At 34.8% G+C, this 18,499-nt stretch overlaps 1 protein-coding gene across 1 annotated transcript in view; it reads right to left on the bottom strand.

The window, feature by feature from the left end:
• The window catches only part of LOC149794709 (ATP-dependent RNA helicase DHX58-like), a 104,329-nt gene that overhangs the window by 25,816 nt on the left and 60,014 nt on the right, over positions 1-18,499 (bottom strand). The window contains exons 11-13 of the mRNA XM_089964328.1: positions 17,386-17,481; positions 15,263-15,432; positions 5,040-5,178 (exon numbers count right to left, since the gene is read on the bottom strand). Coding sequence (XP_089820454.1) covers positions 5,040-5,178; positions 15,263-15,432; positions 17,386-17,481 — 405 coding nt within the window. The remainder of the gene's footprint in view (positions 1-5,039; positions 5,179-15,262; positions 15,433-17,385; positions 17,482-18,499) is intronic.

Genomic DNA, 18,499 nt, shown 5'->3' with positions numbered 1-18,499 from the left:
GTAACATAAATAATTGTTCTTGACATGTATCACGAATTATCTTTCTACTTGCATCTATCAAATCACATGGTTTCGACATTTACATAAAATCATTAATAAGAGTTTCTAAAATTATCTCATGCATTATTTCACATTGAATTTTATTTGATTGTAGTCTGATTAATTTCTTAAACTGTCTTAATTCTGGATCAAGTGCTCTATGATCATCTGTTATTTCTTCATAATAATCCACAAGTTTTTTCAACCATTCGTGTAGAGACAATCCAACAAAAGGTGGTGGTTGACCATGATCACCGCACATTATTACTGCAGTATTCTTCAGTAACAGCCAATCAAAAAATATTTTTAATGTCTCCAGTGGCACTGAACATATTTCATCCCAAATAATAATCCTTGGAATATATTTTTCACCCATTCATTCAGGAGTCCATGCGTCTCCCTTCCATCGAAAGAAGCTGTGATAAATAGAAGATTTCACTCCTTGCTCTTTCATTTCTCTGGCGAGTCTATGTGTAGGTGTTAAAACAATCATGTCAACACAATACAAAGTATTGCATCAAAATAATTCGATCACACGTGTTGTCTTTCCTGATCCTCCTGGTTTGTTTAGATAAACAGTTTTATGTCTATCTACAGGATCATATACCAATGGGGCTGATAACAGTATTGATATTATTTTTGTAATAAATATCTTTGATTTTAATGTCGGCAGATTCAGAATAACTAAGTATCTTTTCTTGTTTTATTCTCTATTCACCCCATGATACATGAGAGCATATATGTAGCTGTTTTAGGAATTCTGTATTGTTGTTGATATAAAACGAATCTGTGGTGACTCTAACGGCAAATGTAGAAAATCTGTTCACCATCGATAATAAATTTACCGAAATGTAAGCAAGCACTGAAGATCTTAATTGAGTTTACTGCGGTGACTCACCATCAATATAACTGACAACTGTACCTAATTTAGTTCCGTCCGATAAGTTAACATCACTTTGACTTATAAACATATTTTTCTTCATTATTTCAGCTATTATAAAATCTAGTTCAGCATCAACTATAATTAATCTTGTATAGTGTCATTTATGATCATATGATCTTCCTTGGGTAAATTTACCGATTAATTTTCTGCCAAGATCTTTTGCAATTTTATTCTCAAAATCGGTCATACCAGGTCTGTTGTCTGGCCATGTTGGCTTATAAGTATGATATGGATTCTTGTGGGAGATATATCCATATCCAATGTGAGTTGCACTGTGCATCAATAACATAGCACTGGAAGTAACTTAGCTGTGGGGGCCCCGAGTGGCCAAGTGGTCTAAAGCGCTATCCGTTACGGAACACTGCCATCTCACCTCTGTCTGAGTGGGTTCAAGTCTATGATTCGGCCAATGTGGGTATGTGAGAAAGCTTGCCAGTAGCTTTTCGTGGGTCGGTGGTTCTTCCCGGGGTTTTCCTGGGTTCTTCCTCCACCATTAATACTGGCCACCATGCATAGCCTATCGTGTGCTGAAAAATGGCGTTAAACCCCACAACAACAACAACAACTTAGCTGTGTACCAGATGCCATAAGCATCCAGGATTCAAGACTGAGTATATCAGGAAGACAGATGAACTCTGACATAACTGGTAACACAAGGAATAAGTCATGATGATTCTGGTACTGCAATGGATGAGGCACAATACCAACTAATGTCAGGTTATTAGGTCTAGCACAAGCTATTATGAGACAGATCCCAATAGCCAGTATTGGGGCACATGTTCTTTGCTTATTTTTGCCTGCTCCATGTGGGCACTGTACTATGTCAATACTGACCTGATTTTTCATTCCTGGTATTATCTCACTGTGGCACTGTAGGCAACAGGAAGTTAAACTTCTCTGGAAGGCCCAAGAAGGCAAAGACTACTGAACCTTCTTCTGATCATATATGCCTCAAGTGACTCATGAATGCCTAACATGGGCTATATCCCTAGCAAACAAGTCAAAACTTTTGGCTGAAACTGTTGCCCATCTCTCTTCAGACTAGTGTATATAGTTTTCACAAGTATGGTCTAATCAACAGCACATACAGCCTATACAGCCTATACAGATGGGGTGAATATCCCCTGCCAGCTTAAACCCTGCCTACTGAAACCTCTAATTCAGCAGTAAACCAATGGTAATATATATGTTAATCAGTCAAGCATCATGCTATGCTTTCAGTGAATGAAATAAAATGAAATTTTGAGAAAAATATGTAAATAATCTTATTTCATGTAATAAATGATCATTTACTTGCAACAACTTGTAATAATGTCAAGTAATGATATTTATGAAATGTACTACTGACCAACAAAGGTACTGGTCAGCTTATGGCATGCTGAAACAGATCACACTGATGTTAAAGATTAAAATATTATGAGGACAGAACTTTTGTAAGTAAAGTAGATGAAGTATACTTCCATGTGAAAGAAAAACTAGGCTTGTCTGAACTTGAAAAAAAGTGGAAGGTGTATGCTGGCCAGCAAGATGGAATTTGGAACCAATCCGCACTTTCACTGCAAAAGCTGTCTAATTCTAAGAATTTTTGTCTCCTGTCTACCATACTGAAAACAACAATTTTCAACGAAAAAATCTGACTACCTTGAAGAGAGTTATTGGACAGACACAGAAAGTAACCAAGTTTCATTGCTCTACCTCACAGTGTATAAGAGCAAAAGTGCAGAAAATATTTAAAATAATTTACCAGTGACATTGACAATGAAAATAAGACCTTGACTGTGATACACATAATGCAGTCAAATTGAGAAGTATAACTATAAAATAGTTCATCCATGTACATCAAACAGATTTTATGATACTGAGCAGAAACAAAAGAAACCTTAAAATATTGTCATTCGACTTCGAACTCAAAGATAAGACCCAAATAAGCATGGCAACAAATCTTCTAGAGACAATAAACATGTACAGCAAGCTTCATCAAAGTATCTTGAACAGCTTTTAACAAAGTAGGTCAAATGAGACAGAAACCTAAAATACTGAATTATAATCTTGACCTTGATGACTGGACCCTCCTCCCCTTTGTGAGCACACCTTTCAGTGATGATATATTGTTAGGCCAAATTTTTCCCCCTTCATTATCTCCACACAGAAATCCATGACCTTTACTCTGGTACACAAGACAAGTGCTAATAATGACACATATGCTCCATCCCTGAAAAAATGCTCTCAAGCTAATGAGTGGAAAATAAAGTGTGATGGAAAACTGGAAGTAATGAGTCATGAACTTGACGTTAGTGAGAGGAGCCCAAGTAGTTTATATAAGATTCATTATATATATATATATATATATATATATATATATATATATATATATATATATATATATATATATATATATATATATATATATTACACACACACACACACACACACACACCAAGTATAATCTCTTAATCGTAAAACAACCCTCTAAATATAGAGACTGGGAAAGAAAGTAATACGTAAAACTTAAAACATCAAGCCATTACCTATAAGGTAGAACCCAAATCTTATACTTACATACCATCTGATGATGATGTACATGTATACCAAGTTTCATAACTTAATCTTAAATACATTTAAAGTTAAAGAACAGAAGAGAATGAGTGGTGATATTGTAAAATTTTGAGCCAGAACCATTACATGTTACAAACCTTAAACTCAAACATCTCTAAAGTTAAAGAGCCAGAAGGAAATTCTGTCAAAATGAAAACATTGTGCACTTAATGAAGACAGAAACCATACTGAGGCACACAACACACCTCTCGTGATAATGAAAACAATGTTAATCTAATAGTCTCACGTGGCTTTAATGTGTCCCCAAAAATGGGAAAGTTTGATCAACACTAAAGATAACCTTGATGTTGAAGATAGAAGTCGTAATGTGGTATGCAACAATCTAGTGATGATAAATAAATATACCAAATTTAGAAAAGTGTGATGGAAAAGATAAAATAATGAGCTGTGGCCTTGACCTTGAAGATAGGACTCATAAAGTGATACATAACACACCAATTAATCTGTCCTGTAAAATATCTTGCACTAAAAATCAGAACTGAGGTGTTCAGGGTGGAAAAGAAATACTCTCATGCAAAGCCATTATTTATCTTTTAAATTTAGGTGAAATGTATGGTGTGACCCTGCTATAGCATGCTGTTATAACACAAATTTGAATAAAACACTATCATGGCGTGACTCCCAAAATTTCATATACATGTATTTTTATTTTTATTTTTTCTTCTTAAAAGTATGAAAAACAAAATGCAGAAAATTCATTATCGTTTTGGAGAAGAGATTGCATAAGAATTTTAATATAAGATGATCATAGCATGATTCCCGAAATGTCATATACATATATATTTCTCATAAATGAAAATAAATTCTTCTTAAAAGTGTGAAAAATAACACATAAAAAGTTTATTCAGGTATCATACTCTTTGCCAGTGTCACAAATTGCATTAGTTTTTTTTTACTGGTGACAAAATATACCAACTGGTTTTTTTTTTGTCATAACATTGTTAGCTGTTTGAACTTGTGTATACAATCTTCGGTTTGAAGTGGAGAAATTCAAAGGTTTCTATTGACCAAAACCATCATGTTATAGTGGGGTCACACTGTATATGAAGTATAAAAAAAGTCACTATAATGGCAAGTGCAGTGATATATCATTAGGATATAAATATGAAGCTTGCAGTTGGTTAAAATGGATTGTCCAGATGGTGGCCATTATAAAGATGATTTGTATCTCGTAACACTTGATGAAGTGATGAAGAAAATGTATGATCATGTTCAAACTGTTTTAGAAGTGTGGTGGCTCAGTGGTTAGTATGCTGGATTCGCAACTGAAAGGGCATGGGTTCAAATCCTACCGTCAGATCAGCCTGGGTCAAGTACCATGGGTGTTCTTGGCCGTGGCACTTTACTCCAATTACTTTGGCAATAAATAACTGACTTGTGTTGCTCTGCTAAAAAATACCAATTCTGAACAATCAAACTGTTGTAGGTAGGTAATACTCACGTTCATACAACTCCTGAAGCTTTTGCTCATTTTTATCCATAATGGCACTTTGTTTCCACACTGACATCTCCTGCTTCATGTAGTCTATAGCATCCCTGGTTCGGGCATCATTATGGATGATCAGAGTTTCATTGTAAATCTGTAATTTTTCAAAGCAAGATAAAAACTGTTGATGTTAAAATTTCTAATAAATATTAATTAAAATAAAAATATATTTGCCCATGGTTATAAATGTTAGTATTGTACATATCACAAAGCACCCAGCTTAATTAAATTTACTCTGCCTGGCCTTACACAGAGAAACTTATATTGGAAAAACAAAGTTAGGAGAATAGACATTTTTGAAAAGACAAGTCCTCTAAACTCTGACATGGAATTCAAGGTCTCCTCAATAAAATGGTGCATGATCATGATTGCTGAAATCCAACATACCTTCATAAAATTATGCTGCTGAAACCAAAGGAGGGTGGGCAGTCAGGTTCCATAACTCTTCTAAAAGATCATGTGGAGCATTAAATTCATCATTATAAAACCACATGCCAAACTTGGTTGAACCCAACAAAACTTGATAAAAGGCTTCAGAAACCAAATCCAGTAAGACAGGCAACTGCTCTGTGTGTGTGTGTGTGTGTGTGTGAGTGTGTGTGAGAGAGAGAGAGAGCGAGAGAAAGAGAGAGAGAAAGAGAGAAGGAGAGAGACAGGGAGAGAGAGCATGCATGGGGAAGAGACAGAATATCTTAAGTGATGTTGTGCTGTCTAGAAAATAAACCTTTTTAAGGTCTCTTCAATATAAACACCATATCGAATTTATTTGAAATCCAAATTACTTGCTAAGGTTATGCTGTGGTCAAAAGTGCCATGAGGACCATCACTAGGTATAATTCCTGGAACTGATGTTGTGGAATGCTGGAAATCACATTTTTTTCTCACCCATGCAACAGAGAAACCTCCTTTTTTTGCTAAACCTTACCTTTCCTATCTCAGCCTTGTTATCTCAGACCTGTCGTCTCAGTCATGGTGTCCACATGCTAGGAACTACTTTTAGAAAGAAACCCTTGATGTCTTCTGCTGTGTCTGATGGAGTTGTTATAAAATCCAACAACAAAAACAGATATATAACAAAATGAAATTCACTCATAAAGCAAGTTACAGTCCCTCCAATTTTGATAACTTGAGCTATTTGATAGAGCTCCAGACACAGGCAATACACAAAACTGGCCACATAAACTCTCTCAAGTGCTACTGTAAAGCATGCAAAAACCAGAAATGTGCTGTCAAACTAGTTTCTTTTGACTTTGTTGAACACCCACAATCTGCCCCAGTTAAGTCAAATAAATAATGCAATTGCAAATGAAAACTCCTGCACTTACATGTCAGACTGGTTCCTTCATCAGTCCACAAGCTATTCCACAAATAAATTTCCATGTAGCGTATCAATGCACTAGTGATAGCAACACTTGCCATATTTCCAAGACAGAAAATATAAATTTCCAAAAGAGTCAATAATTAGTAATTTCCTGTTGTCACTACACACTTTGTTAGAACTGTACCCAGTAGACATAAACCGCTGCACAGTTACAAACCATTGCCTAGCATAGAATGTTTTCCAAATTAGAACTGATGAAAGTTAAACATAACCGTATAAAAGAAATGAATTATTTATTGTCACTTTCATATGACACCTTTCAATTAAATGTGATAATACAGTAATAATATAAAATGATTTTATGTTTCTATTTTCTCATGCGTAGAACTTGTGTACTTAGGGTTGACAGGTCACCCCATTGCCCTCATTAACATAATCATCTTAATATGCAGGATAAACAATGCTTCTAACAAATAATAATTATAACTTATTTCTTCATATTTTTTTTCCCTTTTCTTAAAGCAGCATATAAAGCTAGATTCTACTTAGATAATTATTCAGATTTTCATAAAAGTGAGAAGCAATAATAATACCTGCTTAATACTGTGTTCTGAACCTGCTAACTAAATTGCATGGGTGCAGGGTTAATTTAATATAGCTGGGAAAAAATCGGGTGAGAAAAATAATCTATTTTGGTAGATTTTGGCATAACCTCATGGAGAGACAAATAATATAACCTCTTGACTGGGATTTTCTTGTCTCAATCGAAATCCCAACAAAGATTCTATTATTCCCAGACATTATCAATATCGTTCAATTACTACTGAAACCAAGGTCAGGAGGACTGAGACTAAAAGGGTATATACAGCAGAACCTGTCTTGAAAGACCACTCCTTTTGCCAACAAATTATGGTCTTTCAAGACAGGTGGTCTCTCATAACAGGTCATAATGCTACGAAATCAATCAATCTGTGCATTGAGAACATGGTCTCTCAAGACAGGTGGTCCCACATAGCAGTGGTCTTTCAAGACAGGTTTTACTGTATTGTAAATTATGTCATGGAACGCATGAACTCAAATTCATTCAAGGTCTTGCTATTCTTTAAAATGATTTGAGAGCCACCAAATATTGAGAATGCCCACATAAACATTTAAGATTATATTAGTCCTAAATAAAAGTGCATTATGTAACTGGCTGACATCCAACATTCCTCAGTAAAGATTTATGTAGAAACCATGCAATGAATCAGAAACTGTAAACACTTTTGAAAGAAATGGGGCCTGATCTATATAAAGCCCTACACCATACGTGTTTACAAACCCAGGAAAACCTTGGAAAAATTTTTCTGTGGTTCCAAAGTCAGGTGGACAGCTAAAAAGGCGTAACTCCTACAAACAATATTTGGGAACACTGGAAATCAAACTTATTCAATACTAAGTTCCAGATTGAATTTTGCTGAAATTCATTGAATTTTTGTAAAGTTATACATAACAAACTCAAGTCAAAAGGACTGGTAATCAAGGAACATAATTCCTGTAAAAAGATGTCTTGGAATGATGGAAACAACTCCTTCAAGGTTTCATCAATATAAAACTGCATACCAAATTTGATGAAAAGCTAACAAATCTTGTTGAAGCTTTTGACAAAATCAGGGGAATGGCAAACAGGGACAAAACTCCTGTAAATAATACCATGGAAAACTAAAAATCAAACTCATTCAAGGACACATCAGGATAGGGCTGCATGCCAGATTTGGTTTAAATCAAACAATTCTTGGGAATGTTAATCTACAGAAACAAAATGTTTAGGGGACAGGCAATCAGTGATAATAACTCTTATGTTATGACAGAACTCTTCTGAGGACTCATCAATATAAAGTTGACAACCCAATTTGGTTAAAATCCAACAGTTCCCAATAATGCTATCATGGAAACCACATTACTGATGAATAAACAGATAGATGGATGGATGGATGACAAAGTTTTTCAAAATCCACTTAACCACTTCCCTGTCAGTGAAGTTATTGTGCAGTGAAAAGTTTTCATTTGAAACTAGTAACATTCAATTTTACATTCCAGCAAAGTCCTTAAAATCCAAATGTCCAAAGTTACTTGCTTTCTTTTCTGGAAATCTGAAATGGTTTTGAGAACAATAATACTGACAGGAGTGATAATAGCACTGAAAAAAAAAATCACTATTCAGCTGTAAGGTAAGGACAAAGACATATCCCTACAAGTACTTCCAGAAAGCATCATTGGTGGCAGCCATTACTGCCAAGCTGAGCCCTGTCCACATTTGGTCTGTTTCTTCTTTGACCATGTGATTTTTGTTTCTTTCAAATTGTCGATTTGATTGCTGGAGCATTAAGAGGAATAAATGCATCTTATAAAACAGGCTTCTAAATAAACTGTTGGAGAGCAGGCAAATTATGCTACCTGATAAAGTGCCACACTGGATACCTCTAAACTTTTGGCACTTGGGTTTCAGGAAAACCTATCATGGTCTGAAATTTTTTAAGCAAATTTCCAGATTTACCTTTGTCATGGTTATATTCTTACATTTCTCTGGCCACATGAACTGCTGTAATAACTTCTTCACTTGAGTTCGTATGGCAAAATTCACAACAGCAGCAATTTTTCAGAACTGCAGTCCCTGCATGATCCTGGAGCTGAGAGAATTAAGATCCTTCAGCTAGTTCATTTGTGATGCTTCCTACAAAGAGACCTTCTAATTTGTCCCAAGTGTTGTGTTGCCCGAGTGAGTGGGTCATCATCACTTTTTAGGTAGAATTCCTCATTGCCATCATCAACTCAGAATGTTTCTGCTTGTGTGTCCATTTTTTAGATGTTAAAGCAAACATATGCCTTTGAATTGATGCCACTTTACATGAGATTTTGTAGGAAATCAGATTCTTGCTACCAAATTCTTCATTTGAATTCACTAATTTTAATTGATCAATAAGCCACCATGTTTGTGTCACAAAACTTGTGACATCACTCACATCGAAAAAGTTGAAATGACTGTTGTGCAGTTCCATGAGCTCAACCTCAAGAACGTGAACTGAATCGATAACAGTTGCAGTGGGCCTCCTACGAGAATTCTCATACTCTCACACAAGGTGAAGAGGGCAATACTAGCAGTGCTGATCAAAAAGATCACCACTCTGCAGCCCCATGAGCTCCAACAACATGCTCAATCTCGGCATCATCAACTATACAGTTGCAGTGGTTTGCCTACTAGAACAAAACAAAACCCTATTGCTCATCTGTAGCCATGCACAGTTGGCCATGATTTCTTGCAAATATAATAATAATAATAATGAGGACTCTGTATAGTGCCTAATCTTTAGAAGCTCTAAGCACTTTACAACATTAGACAACACCTAAAACATAACAAACATATATAATGATATGATTACAAAACAAACACCATGAAATTAGAAAACATAAAACATGCTGAAAATATTTAAGGTAAGGAAACATTATTAGGTCATTATGTCTGTTCTTGCAGTCGAAATAGGTGAGTTTTAAGAGCGCTCTTAAACGACATTTGTGTCTAAGTTCGGTGTCTAAGTTCATTCCACACTGCTAGACCCTAGTAGGTAAAAGAACGCTGTCCATATATCCGTGCAATGGGAGACTGGTTATTAGTTTTGCATGCATCACATCATCTGCTATTATTGTAGTAGCGCTGACCAGCGCAATAAAATTGTTATAGGAAATAATCACTATAAATGTGTGTAAGAAACAGATAAAGGAAACTGTTACAGAATGAATTCAAATCTGATTGTCTTTCAACAGGAGTCTTCAAAAACATATAAAACTTGTACTCAAGGTAAAACTACAGAACTACTTTGCTGGTTGTTGTTGTTGTTGTTGTAGGGCTTAATGCCATTTTTCAGCACAAGACAGGCTATACCATATTTAACATATATGTTGGGACACCATATTTGTTGGGATACCAAAAATTAATGTTAAAAGTAATTTTTTTGTGCACTGTATGTTCTGGGACACATCGTTTTTTCGAGTCGTAAGTTGTGGGACACCTTTTAAATCAATCGAAAATTATATGTTGGAAAATGCACTCCAACAGAATTTTAAAAAAAACAAAAAAAAAACTGTGTACTTGAGATAAAACTCTTTAATCCACTGCAGCAGCATCTCATTAACACAACCCTTCTCCTGCATATGTACGATCCATTCTTTCGGTACATGAATATTTTTTTTAGCTTTCTCATACCATGAAAAATTGTTAGAGGCAACAGATCACCTGAAGTGGAAACTGCAAGGACAAAAGTCAGATGTTTTCAAATCTGCACTGGTCTTGCTAACTCTTACAATTTTGACCCCCATCTTATCATCAGTCCATCCAGGAATGTGATCAAAGTACACTAGAGTTTCATCTATGTTAATGATCATATTGTCGGCAAAATGATCTGTTTCTCTTCTGGCCTTCACGAATTCATCACGTGATTTTATTTTCTCCAAAACTTCTGGGTGATGCTGGGACATCAATGTTTACACATGAAGCACTATATTGTGTCACTTTATAAACTGTTCCACTGTTTCTCTTAATTTTCAAAATTTTCGTGAAAAACAGCGAAAAGGAACGAAAGTTAGCTTCCATATCTCGGCCATCTCTGTATATTCAAAACTAAAAAAAGAAAAATTCAGCTCACTTAAAAGAATCCATTGTCAGCTTCCGAGGTCAGTTTGCTTTGCAATAAAATAACATATGTATTGATATCCTCTTAAAAAAAATGGCTTCAGAGTCCAAAGTTAGATTCCGAGGTTGGCTTGCTTTGTAATAAAAATAACCTTTGTCTTTGATGTCCTGTCAGTCAGTTCAAAGAATAAGTTTGTTGCTGGCTGCCAGTCGTGTTTATTTACCACCAGGGCTTCTATGTGCTTGGCGTCTGTAGTAATAATTAATACAAACGTGCACTGATGTCTGCGGGTAAATAGTAATGATACTTTTGTAACCCACGCTGGCAAAAAGACTGTCACTTGCATTCAAGTGAATGTGTTTTCAAATAATGATTTTTATTTATGAGATACTGTCATACAGTAGACCTGGATATAAATTAATCTTGGCTATTTTGCACCTAGCACCGTGTCATGCGGGAATGGCAGTTGTCTTCAATATATCGGTTGATTATTTCCCTCTCGTTTGCGAAATCATTTGCTTCTCTTCTGGCCTTCACGAATTCATCACATGGTTTTATTTTCTCCAGATATTGTGGGTGATGCTGGGTCATCGACATCTGACCACAAAACACTATATTGTGTCACTTTACAATTTTTTTCACTGTTTCAATTTATTTTCATTTTTCCTGTGAATACATGTGAAAAGGAACCCAAGTTTGCTTCCATATCTCAGCTGTCTTTGTATATTCAAAAAAAAAAAATCGACTCACTTCACAGAATCCACAGTCAGCTTCTGATATCAGCTTGCTTTGCAATAAAATAACCTTTGTATTGATATCCTTTACAAAAAAAAGTAACCAAAGTCAGCTTCTGAGATCAGCTTGCTTTCTAATAAAAATAACCTTTTGTGTTTGATGTCCTGTTGGTAGGTTCAAAGAAAGAGTTAACTGCTCACTGCCAGTTGTGTTTATTCACCAACAGGACTTCTATGTGCCTGGCATCTGTGGTTACAATTAATACAAAGAAGCGTTGATGTCTGTGGGTAAGGATACTGTTGTAACCCGAGCTGGTGAAAAAATTGTCACTTGCACGCAAGTGAATGTGTTTTCAAATGATGATTTTTATTTACGAGATACTGTCATACAGTGGACCTGGATAAAATTCAATCTTGATTTTTCTTTGTTGCACCCAACACCCTGTCATGTGTGAATGGCATCTTCAAGATATCGGCTGACTATTTCCCTCTTGTTTGCGATTTTGTTAGCTCCAGTTTTCAGTCAAACCTTTGAGCACATCCTCACATAACTGTTTCTCAATGTTCATGTCAACGAACAAAATGGTGTGTGGTATCAGACATAATTGATACACGCTACAGTATGGAAGCCTACACTACTTATATGGATTTTGTGGATATATTTTATTCTTTAATGCTCATGTTGAAAAAAGGAATAAATGATAAAAACACAACATTAGTTTCTTTCATTTTATTATCAATTAAGCGTTTTATTTATCTATTTTATTGCAACGTGTAGTGTGTGGGAGGGGCAAGCACAAATGCAATATAATTTTTTTTTTGTTTCTTAAGTCTTGGGACACATGACCAAAGTGAAAAAAATGTTTCACCATAAATTCTGGAACAAGAAAGAAAAAAAATTATTTTATTGTGTCCCAACATATACAGTAAATATGATACATGGTGGAAAGTATAAATGGTGGAGGAAGAACCCGGGAAACCCAGGATAGAACAAACAACACACAAGAAGCTACTGGCAAGCTTTCTCAAATACCCACATTGGTCAAACCCAAGACTCGAACCCATGCTGACGGAGGTGAGATGGCAGTGATCCGTACCAGTGAGTGCTTTAAACCACTCAGCCATACTTTGTTGGTAGGTACAAACATGAACCGACCATTATGTTGGACTCGCATACTCACCAGTCATGCAACCTATGTATTATCATGTGTAGGTCCATTAGAGAATGGAAGGTTCAATTATTTTGGAAGATACATATATAACAAAAATTCTTTATTTAAAAAGCGATACATTTTTAAAAGTTTGAATGGTATAAATTCCCTCTGATAAATTCAAATAATATTAGGAAAAGTTGGAGATTTCCAATAAAATCTGATACTTTTCAAGTGAAAGATAAGCATTTTCAAAATTTCATGTCAAATCCTCAATTTAAGGATTTTTTCAAGGTTGTATAAACCATGGATATGAAAACTACATAACAATGTCTGTCACTAAGACATATCTGATTCTAAATTGTTTTAGTAAATTCTTACTCTAAGTCTTGAAAGTTTAATGAATTGAAGACCTGGGTTGCCAAGGTCCTTTCTGAATCTACAATCTACCATCCCCACTATGTTCAGATTCCCAAAAGTAATTAGGTTTTTTTTGTCTAATAACTTATGGACTAAAACATAATTTTCAATGAAATTTTCTGAAAAACTTGGGGCACTTGTGCTAGTGAGGCAAGATTTAATATTATTTTCATATCTGGAGTCTGCTGATGTGCTGTAATGCAGGCATAACAAATCAGAATCTTTGTAATCAATGTATCAATTGTTTCTGACATCAACAGTGGTGTTCAAGTTGATAGAACTGCCACATAGCATTACCTTAGTGTATTAAACTATTTCAGTATAATTTGTAGATTAAAGAGAGACTGTCGAAGACTACTGAAGTCTTCATGTAAAACAGTCAAAAAAATATTGCTTTCTTTATTCACATTTCATCAGTGACAGTTCCTAGTATCATCCACTCTGATGTGCATCATGATTTTTTATATAGCTTGAACAGTCATTCAGTATCTGCATTGTAATCACTATCGATAAAGTGGCACATGAGAAGTGTGCATTATTACAATCCAGACCATCATGAAGGAGTTGGTCCACATTCAAAAGAATCATCTTTGAGCATGAACATTAGAGAAGAAAGACGTTTTAAATATATGACTACCTAAATGGATATGTCAGTTTTTCCACTACTTTCTTGGACTGGGGGCTTTTGTACCCCTTATATCGCTGAAATGGGAGTACAACACAAATACTGGTGTAGCACATGGTGACCAAAATAAGACAGTATCATTGCACTTATCACCTATGTCCATGTGGGTTCGAATCTCCAGCTCAGACAATGTGGGTATGTGAGAAAGCTGCCAGTAGCTTCCACTGGATCAGTATGTTTTTTTACCAGGGTTTACCTAGGTCTTAGCCTATCATCCACTGACAAATGGTGTTAATCCCAAAACAATAAAACAACAACTTTCTGGTAGAGACAAGAAGCCAGTCTACCTTTCATGGCCAACATGGCAACTGAAGGAAAGTTACTACTCACTTGTGTCAAAAATATTGCCATATCTGGGTTTTTTGGCTATCTTTAAGTAACATCAATACCCAGCTGCAAATGCAGTTTATAGATTTAATTCAGTGCATGTGTGAGGTTTCAACTTCTTTATGTCAACTCCATGTATCAGCCTAATGTTTTGCATGACACAGTTTTGCATGAATGGGAATATTGGATTTAATTTGTGTGAGTTTAATGGGATTTAAAATATTCCATTTGGCAGGTGTAAATATTAAGCAAATTTCATACACCAACATATTTTTTGTGATTAATACACAATACTTATCTGACAAATGTGCAAAATAAAACAAGCATATTCTTTATAAAGAAACATTTTATAATTTAGGCATGGCATCAACAATGCAACTTAATAAGGGACTGAATCACATTGTGGTTTAAGATGGATTTAAATGAGATTTCAAAAAAAATATTTAAATGGTTTATGCAAACCTTTTATACTGGTGTAAATTTATCACTAAATTATAGCAAATATGTACTCTTTCTTTGCAGGAAAAATTTGAAAACAAAATTTCTTATGGCAATCAACATCTCTTTTATCATGCCTGTTGATTAATGTCAACTTGCAAAACAAAACTATAATATAATGTATAAAGAGATCATTATGTGAAACTATTACTGACGAAATGAAAATGGAAACTATTCACAGTCTCTATGAGGAAGTACAGGTTTTCATTATTTTTTGTTGTTAAACACTAGGCACTCTATTAAATTAAATTACCCTTCTGTTTCTGATCTTATTCAGTATAAAAAAATCACTGACCATGACTGTCAGAAAATCTGCAAAGTAGGGGTGTATGAAATCTTAGAAGAAATTAGGGCAATGACAGTAGAATCTATTACCTGCAAGTGATTTCTGCAGGGGTTAATAAATCTGCGCACATCTGGCTCTCGTATTTTTGCCGTCTCTTTCCAGAGTTTGCTGGCCCACTGTGTGTACTGGTCACTTCCCTTTGATGCTGGGGCTTTCAGTACAGCCATGTACTGCTCTGGGTTTTCTAGCTTTTGCAGTGCTGAGAAATAAACATTTTCATTTTGAAAACTAGAATGTCAATGCATGGTACACTGCCATGCATATGGAAAATGAAGGAAAGAAACTTGTCAAAATAATGCTAATTATTTTCTCTAATATTTGAGACCAAAACAATATGCTATTGAGAGTACAGAAATAAAAAATTGCCTATTTGAATCAAACAATTTCCAGGAATGGGACACGGTAAGTGGGTAGATATTGTGCCACATGATCATTGTCGGGAGATAACTTAAGGCACTAAATTTTTTTACATGCACAAGTTCTACATGTACATAATAGATGATGGAACTTTAAACAAAAAACGCTTCTGTTCTTTCCATCTCTTCTTTTTTCTCCTAACAACATTAATGCTTTCAAACTGAATAATGCTTACATGATTTAAGATCTTGAGTTACCTATGCTTGTGAGAAAAAAAAAAAATATATGTTGTTATGTATATCTGTATTTTTTGTAACTCCTGGTGCATGATTTTATCTAATTTTTATAATTCTTATTCAAGATGTAATGTGTATATAATACCTTTAGTTCAGTCTAGCTTATGTGACTTGAATAATAATACTGCATAGGATTTATAAACAGATGTTTATGTATGTATTGACAATTAGTGTGTGTGTGTGTGTGTGATTTAGATTTTTAACGTAGCTTTAACAATTTTCCAGTCATATCGCTATGATGTCTTCAGCGTGGCCGTTTAAAATGATGTCCAGCACTGGGGCATCATGCCCCTGACATGTAGCATGATGTCCCACCCAGTCACATTATCCTGACACCAGGCCAACCACTCCTAACACTAACCTCTTAATGCTGAGTGCCTAGCAAGGCAGCTGTTAGTACCATTTTTAGAAGTCTTTGGTAAGACTCGGCTGAGGTTCGAACCCACGACCTCCCGCATCCGGGGAGGATGCTTTAACCACTAGGCCACCGGAGCGGTCTGTTGACAATTAGTAGCAATATTCTTAATTATAAGACTTAAAATGGCACCTATGGCATAGTTTCTTAGTGACTAATGGGATTTATCTGTTTCCAGAATAATTCTGTAGCTTCCTATTGGTTGCACGAGGTCATGTGAATATTCTTAACTGACGTAAAATCAATAGTGTCATGTGGGGTCTATTGCAAAGTACATTCACAATACACGGTGGATATAAGGAGAAAGTTATGCAAATAGATTCATTCTGATTTTTTGAGTCATTCACACATACTGTGTTCATGTTTTAAGTCTGAAGATGTGTTCTTCTTTGTACTTAGATATTTTTCAAGAGGAAAAACATTTGTTTGGATTGTTACTTGGAAACAGAAAGTGTTCATTATTTGGACTATAATATTATTTTGGAACTGTTATAAATTATTTGAAGGAATGCCATCTTGAGGTCATGGTTCTTGGGGTACTAGTACATATTGGTACTGAAATTTATAAGGAAGTTTTCACTCCTTTAGCACGTTCATAGACCTTTATAAGGACTAATTTGGATTCACTTCATAATACTGGAGTCATTCACACTTATTGTGTTCCTGTTGTAAGTCTGCAGATGTATTTTATGTTTCACTTAGATATTTTATGAGGTGAAATACATTTGTTTGGACTGTTCAGTTTAAATAGAAACTGCTCATTATTTGGATATAATAATTTTCTGTAACTGTTGAAATTTATGAGGAACTTTTCTTTCATTTAGGACTTTCACAGACCGTTATAAGGACTAGCTTGGATTCATTCATAATACTGTAAGTTCCTCTCATATTTTTCATTTAAATTTTGATAATTAAACTGTTTGTTAAGTTTTATAAAACCTCGTGGTTTGGATTCTTTTCTGTTACTTAAGTTTGTGATCATAGAGTGGTAACAATACAGAATATGGGTGGGGATATTAAAATTAATGTCTCAACTGTTTTTTAACATTTCAGTAAGAGATCTAATTCAAAAAGAAATACTTACCATCACACTGTACCATAAGATCCTCTATTAAGTTCATCGCTTGAGTAACTGATTGACCAAACTCATCATTCTCCCTTTTCTCCACTGTCACTATCTCTGAAGAAAACAAAAATGGTCGCATTTTGAGCCAAAATGAAATTGTTCACATGTAAACATAAATCCCTTTGCTAAACTGAGTAGCTGACAATATACTATTATCAAGGATTGATGATAAGGCCATGGGAGTAAAGAGCCAAACAAAGAAATATGTCAGACAGTCTGGCCTGGACAGGATTGGAAACTAATGACTATGCCTCCATGAGGGGAAATATTACTGCAAATATATTACACATTAATTTGTGATGCACTGATATAAAAAAATTCATTAGTGCTTTTAAAAAAGTTTGAATAATCTAAACTTAATAAGGTGAAAGATACTGATAATAAAATAAATAAATAGCTGAAATTATAAACATCACTAAGTTAAAAAATAAGACTAGTTTTGGCACTGCTACCTTACTATTAATGAGATTCAGCCAAAAATAATAATTTTCTTAAGCATGGCTAAAATAGAGCACAGTAAAACTGAGGGCATGAGAAATAGGTAGGTGTAAAATACAAAGTCACTCAAGCATGGAAATTAGGTCAGAATAATCTAATTTTTATAAGGCTGAGTTACTATTTCTGACATGCATTCGCATACCAATTATCATGTTATGTGAAATGAGGTCTAACATATCGATTGCATAATAAATGAAGATCTGAAAATATACAGAACACTCAGTATGCAAAGTATGTTTGAGTCACTAAAGCATGAAAGTTAGGTTACAGTCACCAAGTTTTTGTATGGCAATGTTACTCTTCCCTAGATGCATCTGAATACCATTTTTTTATGTTAGTTCAATATGTTGAAGGTACAATAAAACAAATGGTTCAAAAGACAACTGATAATCGAATTTGTAAAACAGGTCACTATGATATAGTCTGGCATGGTTGAGTTTAATGGTGTTCAAGATATTGGTCACATAAAAAATGAATACTTGAAAATACAAAAGTCATGTAAGAGTGAAAATTAAGTCAGAACAACAAGTTTTAATATGATTTGAGTTACTCTTCGAAAACGTATCCATATACA

Source organism: Sinohyriopsis cumingii, chromosome 7, assembly GCF_028554795.1.
Source record: "Sinohyriopsis cumingii isolate HCF-2022 chromosome 7, ASM2855479v2, whole genome shotgun sequence".
NCBI classification, from domain to species: Eukaryota; Metazoa; Mollusca; class Bivalvia; order Unionida; family Unionidae; genus Sinohyriopsis; species Sinohyriopsis cumingii.
Note: the sequence above shows the minus strand (reverse complement) of the source record. Positions and strands in the feature narration are given on the sequence as shown.